The sequence below is a fragment of the Microtus ochrogaster genome, chromosome 5 (genome assembly GCF_000317375.1).
Source record: "Microtus ochrogaster isolate Prairie Vole_2 chromosome 5, MicOch1.0, whole genome shotgun sequence".
NCBI lineage: Eukaryota > Metazoa > Chordata > Mammalia > Rodentia > Cricetidae > Microtus > Microtus ochrogaster.
This window is the reverse complement of record NC_022012.1, coordinates 86,969,720-86,976,284: the sequence shown is the minus strand read 5'-3', so window position 1 is coordinate 86,976,284 and position 6,565 is coordinate 86,969,720. Positions and strand designations below refer to the sequence as shown.

At 50.1% G+C, this 6,565-nt stretch overlaps 1 protein-coding gene across 1 annotated transcript in view; it reads left to right on the top strand.

Annotated features, from left to right (window-relative positions):
• Positions 1-544: 544 nt before the first annotated feature.
• The window catches only part of Gpd1l (glycerol-3-phosphate dehydrogenase 1 like), a 36,762-nt gene continuing 30,741 nt past the window's right edge, over positions 545-6,565 (top strand). Inside the window, exon 1 of the mRNA XM_013346621.2 lies at positions 545-808. Within this exon, the coding sequence (XP_013202075.1) occupies positions 762-808 (47 nt within the window). The 5' untranslated portion in view covers positions 545-761. The remainder of the gene's footprint in view (positions 809-6,565) is intronic.

Below are 6,565 nucleotides of genomic sequence, written 5' to 3'. Positions count from 1 at the left end.
GATTACAGGACAGAGCCACCAGGCGCTGGGGACTGAACTCTTAGCTCCCACTACCAATTAAACTCAGGCCAAGGACAGAAGGCCTCAGAAGTTCCAGGCTCGCTAAGAATTTCATGGGTGCCTGGATCTGTCCTATTTATATGAAATTTGGCAGCCGCTGTTAAAGCAGGTGCAGGCACTGAGCCCAAATCTGAGTGAATTGAGAGCCAACCTTTTAGCCTCTCTGGGCTGTCCACCGTTAAGTGACAGCTCTCCCTGCGCCGAGAGCGAATAGGTGACACCTCTGCAAGCCGGGTCGGTCCTGCTCCTTCCCGGCAGTGCAACACAGCAGCGAGAGCTCGGAGCTGAAGTCTCTTGCGCAGTGACTTCGGCCTGCACGTGGCGCACCTAGAACTACGGTCCCGGAGCCCACAGGGAGGTGGACTACACATCCCAACATTCCTCGGGCAGGGGTGGGGCGACACGGGAGGCTGACCAGGCCACCAGGCTGGACCAGGCGTGCGCAGTGGTTCTTGGGAGTGGTGGGGCGGGTCCTCCCGGCTGTCAGCTGTGGCCCTAGGCGCCCAGGCAGGGTGGCGGTGGCCATTGGCGGAGAGGAGGGCGGGGCGGGGTCGCCCGGAGCGGCTACACTAGGCCGCTCCAGTGGAGGTGAGCAGTTGGCCTGGGAGGCACTGCGCGTGCAAGCAGCAGCGATCAGGCTTGCTGCAACGATCTGGCTGGGCCCTGGAAAGCAGAGTGTGCAGCAGCGATCCGGCTTGGCCATGGCAGCGGCGCCTCTGAAAGTGTGCATCGTGGGCTCAGGGAACTGGTGAGCAGCGGCGGGTGGGCGGCGCGGGCTCCGCCTCCAGGAAGCCCCGGTTCCGGGCTGGCCAGGACTGCTAGCCCGCTGCTTCAGTACCAGGGCTCCTCGGGCAGGCAGAGAGGCGGGCCTGAGATCGCATGTCCCGGTTGGGCACTGCACGCCCAGAGGACACCAAGGCACTAGCGCACGAGGTGCCTGGCACGAGTGTCTAGGGTGGCTGCGCGTACCGTGCCTATGGGCACCTGTCTGCGCCCTAGTAACTGTGCGGCTGCTGGCCACCTGCTTGCCACGCCCGTGGATTTAGCAAAACACCCTAAGGGCGTTCTCCGTTCCCGGTGGATCACCCCTTGGTGGAAATGGAGGAGGGCTCAGTCGTTCTTACTGCTGTTTGGAGGCACAAGAGATGGAAAAGGGTTCTTACTACCTGAGGCAGGCGCTGTCCTTCAAGATATGGCTCTCACCTCCTCTAGCAACTGGTTCCCTGTCATGCTAACTTCAGGGAGGGGGTCCAGGTCCCCCGTGGCCTCGTTGCTGGGACATGAAGGTCCTGGGGGAAGGTGTTTGCAGAGCTTCTTTCTCCACTGGGCTGGATTTGACTTCAAATAAAGCGCTTGATGCTTTCAAGCTCTTCCAGTGGTTTTGATAACTCGGTGATACTTGACACAGAAGTTGGGGGTCTTGGTGACAAGGAAGTCAGAACATAGTGCTGGTGTGTTCCAGACTTTTCCTGCTGCCCAGGGAGGAAGGTGGAACGTTTCCTAGCTCCTGTCCCCATGTGTTTTCCTGTGGTCTGACTCACACCACGGCTCCTGCTTCTAGAAGCTGTACAGTGCAGGAGTCGTAGGGGCCATTTGATTGGTCTTAGTCACACTCCTTGAAGACTTGGCTCAGAAAGCAGTTTTGGAAGAAACCTTACCTGGCTGTCCTTTTCCATTGAGGCTGGGCTGGTGGCCTCTCGGAGGCTCCCATTGCTGACCTCTGCCCTTGCGTTGGCCCCACCTTTTACTTATCTGTTTCCACTCTCCCCCAGTCCTTTACCTGGTGCCTGGCATATGCTAAATAATGAATGTCTGAAAACTTTTTTTTTTCTTTCGAGATAGGGTCTTATTGCAGCTCTGGCCTGAGACTTGCTATGTGGACCAAGCTGGCCTCAATCCACAGACATCTGAGGGCTGTCATTAAACTCTAGCATGCCCAGGGGGAAGTTTTGTTGTTGTTTATGCTGGAGATTGAACCTAGTGCCTCCTGAGTGCTAGTGACCACTCTACCACAGAGGAAACTCCCTGCACCACACCACTCTCATTTAACATAAACAGAACACTGTTGCTAAAATACATCCACTCTGCCGTTGCTTGATCAAGCGCCAAGGCCTCTGTTCTCCTACCTCCAAGAAGCAGCTTCACTCCCAACCAGACTCCAAGTGTGTTAGGGTTGTGGTAGCACTTGCCCAGAATCCAGCCCTTTGGATGGGGTGGGGGGCAGGCAGGGGAATCAGGAATTCAAAGTCATACTTTTAATTTTTATTGTGATTTTTTTTAGTTTTATTTTTATGTGTCTGAGTGTTTTGCCTGCAAATATGTAAGTGCACTAAATACGTGCCTGTTGCCTGCGGAGGTCAGAAGAGGTCATGGGATTTCCTGGAAGTGAAGTTACGGTTGGGAGTCACCATATGGGTACTGGGAACTGAACTCAGGTCCTCTACAAGAGCAGCAAGTACTCCTAACTAATGAGCCATCCCTTTAGCTTATAAGTTTTTTTTATTGTTTGTTTTGTTTTGCTTTTCGAGACAGGGTTTCTCTGTAGCCTTTGGAGCCTGTCCTGGAACTAGCTCTTGTAGCAGGGTCTTACTATGCAACCCTGGGTGGTTGGGACTTGTTATGTAGACCAGGCTGGCCTTAAACTCGGAGATCTTCCAGCCTCCGCTTCCAGAGTGCTAGGTTTAAAGGGCTGTGCCAGCTGACTGTTTAAATTTTTAGTTTTTTGAGGCAGAGTTTCTCTATGTAACTTTGTCTTGCTGCTCACTATGTAGACAAAGCTGACCTCATACTCACAAACCCCACCTACCTGTAACTGCAAGGGCTGGGATTAAAGGCATTGCCACCACAAGTGTGCTTGTGAGAGAAAGTGAGGGTTCCTGCACAATTCAGAGGATAACTTTTGGGAGTTCTTTTCTTCATACACTTTCAAAGAACGTTATTATCTTAAAAAGTAAAGATCTGGGGACTCAGCACAGGCCATCAGGCTTGCGTGACAAGCGTGTTGACCTGCTGCCCCCCATGCACTTCTATGTCACATTAAATGGGACTCTTAGACACCCTCATCAAGGCTTCATATAGACCTTCAGCTTGGCTTCACCCCTATAAGTGGAGGCTACTTGTTTGTCCCTGGCTTCCCAGACCCAAATAATCACACAGAAACTGTATTAATTACAACAATTTGGCCAACAGTTTAGGCCTATTTCCAGCTAGCTCTTACATCTTAAATTAACCCACTTCTATTGATCAATGTATCACCAGGAGACTGTGGTCTACTGGTAAGGTTCTGGTGGCATCTTTCTCCTTTGGCAACTACATGGCTCTTCTGCCTACTCTATCTCTTCCAGCCTGGCTATATTCTGCTCTACCATAGGCCAAAGCGGCTTCCTTATTAACCAATGGAAATAAAATATTCATAGCATACAGAGGGGATTACCACAGCACACCACTTACAATATCAAGGTCACTCCAGAGAAATGTCAGCTAACTTGCTGGCTCTGCTACTGGGCAAGCACCCACTGAGCACATTTTGTTGTTGATTTGAGACTGGGTCTCACTTAGCCCAGGTTGGCCTTGTCCTAAATGAGGATGGTCTTGAACTCTTGCTTCTCCTGCTTCCGTCCCCTGGTGCTAGCCTCAGACACCTACTCCAGGTTACTTCCCCATCCTCTCCAACTCCACAGAGGACAGCCCTTTCCCCAGCTTGTCAGTTGCAGGCAGAAGTGGCCCAGCTCTGCCACACTAGACCGAGCTCGAACAAGGATCATGAAGCCAACCTTTCTGGCCCTTCAGGGAGGCTTGGCGGCTAGCCTGAAGCATCTGCATTCTGATGTACTTGGCTGTGTTCTTGGTCCGATCCGGCTCTGGGAGGGAGTGGAACTTGGCCTGCGACACAGCAATTGAGAATTGTTGGGAAGGTTTGTGCTGGCTGCCTGCCTCCATGAAATACCAGATCAGACAGAAACAGCTGTTGGCTTCACGCCATCACCCTGGGTACAGAGTCACTGGGTCTTAGAAAGAGGATCCCAACTTCCTAAGAGCGTCCCAATTAGAGGAACTATGAACAGGGAGGAAGGGGCCAGAAAGGGGCAGAATGGTTCTTGTCTGTAATCCTGCCCATGAGGGGCTGAGACATTAAGACCACTACAAATAGAAGGCTAACCTGGGCTACATAGCAAGTTCTAGACCAGCCAGAATACAGTGGAACCTCAAAAAATAAAGGGGGTGAAGATGGAGTGTTCAGCTCTGAGTTAGTATACTCTCCAGGGTTTGCCCCGGCAGGTAGCATGATCTGTTCTTTAGGGTGCCCTGCTCTTTTCAGGAACAGGACTTGGTCTCTACTATTAAGCAACTCAGGTATGAGATAAGTAAGGGCTTAGAAGATAAGGTTCAAAGATACAAACTTTATGAACTGGAGTCCGGCACAAACCTAGATTTTACATTATAAACAGTATCCTCCCCCACCACACACACCCTTTTTTTTTAAGGAAGGTTTTTTTTTAAGGAAGGTACCACATGTGTGCCTGGTGCCCTTGGAGGCCAGAGGCAGACATCAGATCCTCTAGAACCAAAGTTACAATTGTGAGCCACCATGTGGATGCTGAGAATCAAACCCAGGGCCTCTGGAAGGGTGGCAGTGTTTTTAACCTGAGTCATTTTTTCCAGCCCTGACTTTGAACTTCTGATCTTCCTGCCTTTAACTCCCCAGCACTAAGATTACAGGCAAGCCACACCATGTGGGGTTTTGGTTTTTGTTGCTTTGCTTTTGAGAGATAGGGACTCGCTATGAAGACCAGGCTGGACTTGAACTCACAGAGATCTGCCTGCCTCTCGGCCTCCCCAGTGTTGCCGGGTGCAGCTTGTGGCCCAAAGACTCCTAGACAGTCAGTCTTGCTGGGTCCTTCCTTAGGAAAGGGCAGATATTTCCCGTGAAAGTACTTTAGTCTTTTACTCATTTTCAAGCAGGAGCTGGACCTCTCTTCCATGTCTGGTCCTCGCCACAGGAATGTAAATGTTGCTTAAGCAATTGAACATTTATGTAAATAGAGGTGTGGTCATGTATAGCTAAGCTGTAGTGATAAGTCTTAGCCCAATTGCCACACACACACACACACACATAAACACACACACACACTCTAGCCAACTAAATAAGCAAATGTAATAAAATGTATTAAGAACCATCACTAACAAAAACCAGCCCGGAGAAGATCACTCAGTCATAGCGTCAAATACAGACCCCAGGTCACTGCAGAACAGAACTCCAAAAGCACCCACCCTTCCCAGGCAGGTAGGGTAGGGCAGTAAGTAATCTAGGAGCAGCTGGGATGGGACAGCTCCCAGGGGTCTCCATCTCAGTCACCTGCTTAGCAGCAGGCCTTAAACTGACTGCGTCTATAAATCCTTATTTAGAATATCGAAGGTACCTGCTGTCTGAGATTAGGGTTGTAATTGTGGATTGCAGGAGCTGGGGAAGAGAGCTCAATGTCCCAGCCCCAGAGTCAGCTGATAGGATCTTTACTCAGTTCACCTTCCTTGTCCTGGCGTGAAATCTCTCAACTGAGAACAGAGTCAATCTGCCCTGCCTCAGCAGTGTGGTTCAGTTGGGTGTAGTGACTCAAGCTTTTAATCCCAGCTGCACTGGGTGTTTTCTTTTGGGCCACCAATCAGCTCCCAGATCACGACAAGGTCACTTATCAGTTCTGAAAGCTTGTCCTACCTTAGGCGTGGGTTCTGGCTAGCTCTTTTAACTTAAACCTGTTTCTCTTTATCTACCTTTTGGCCTGGGCTTTTTACCTTCTTCGTGTATATCTTACTTTCGCTGCTTCTCACGTCTGCTGGCTGACCTCTGTCTGGCTTCTGTCCCTGAGTATCTCCCTCCTTCTCTTCCCCTCCTCCTTCTCGTTCCTCTCTTCTCCTGAGCCCAGATTTCTCCTCCTACATAGTCTCTCTGCCGGCTAGCGCTGCCTATCGCTCTCCTGCCTAGCTATTGGCCGTTCAGCTCTTTATTAGACCAATCAGGTGCCTTAGGCAGGCAAGGTGAAACAAATGCAGCCCATCTTTTCATAATTAAACACATGCAGAATAAACAAAGGTAGCACATCTTTACATAGTTCCCGTAATATTCTGCGCCATAAACAAATGTAACACATTTTTGCCGAGTTGAAATAGTATTCCACAACACCCCACAACTGGTGAGGCTGAGGCAGAAGGATCAAGAATTGGCCAAAGACTGGTCCACACAGTGCATTCTAGGGTGACCAGGACTAAAGTGTCTACCCTGGATGACCTTGGACTCATAGATATGCCTGACTTTGCTTCCTGTTACTCAGACTAGAGGCATGCACCAGACATGTTTTGTTTTCTTTTTGAAACAATGTTATGTAGTCCAGGCTTGCCTTGTATCATAATATAGCCCAGATTGGATTTGAACTCTTGGCATTCTTTCTACCTAAATCTCTCAAAAATGACGGGATTATATATCTTACTATTATTTGTCTTCCTTTTTTTT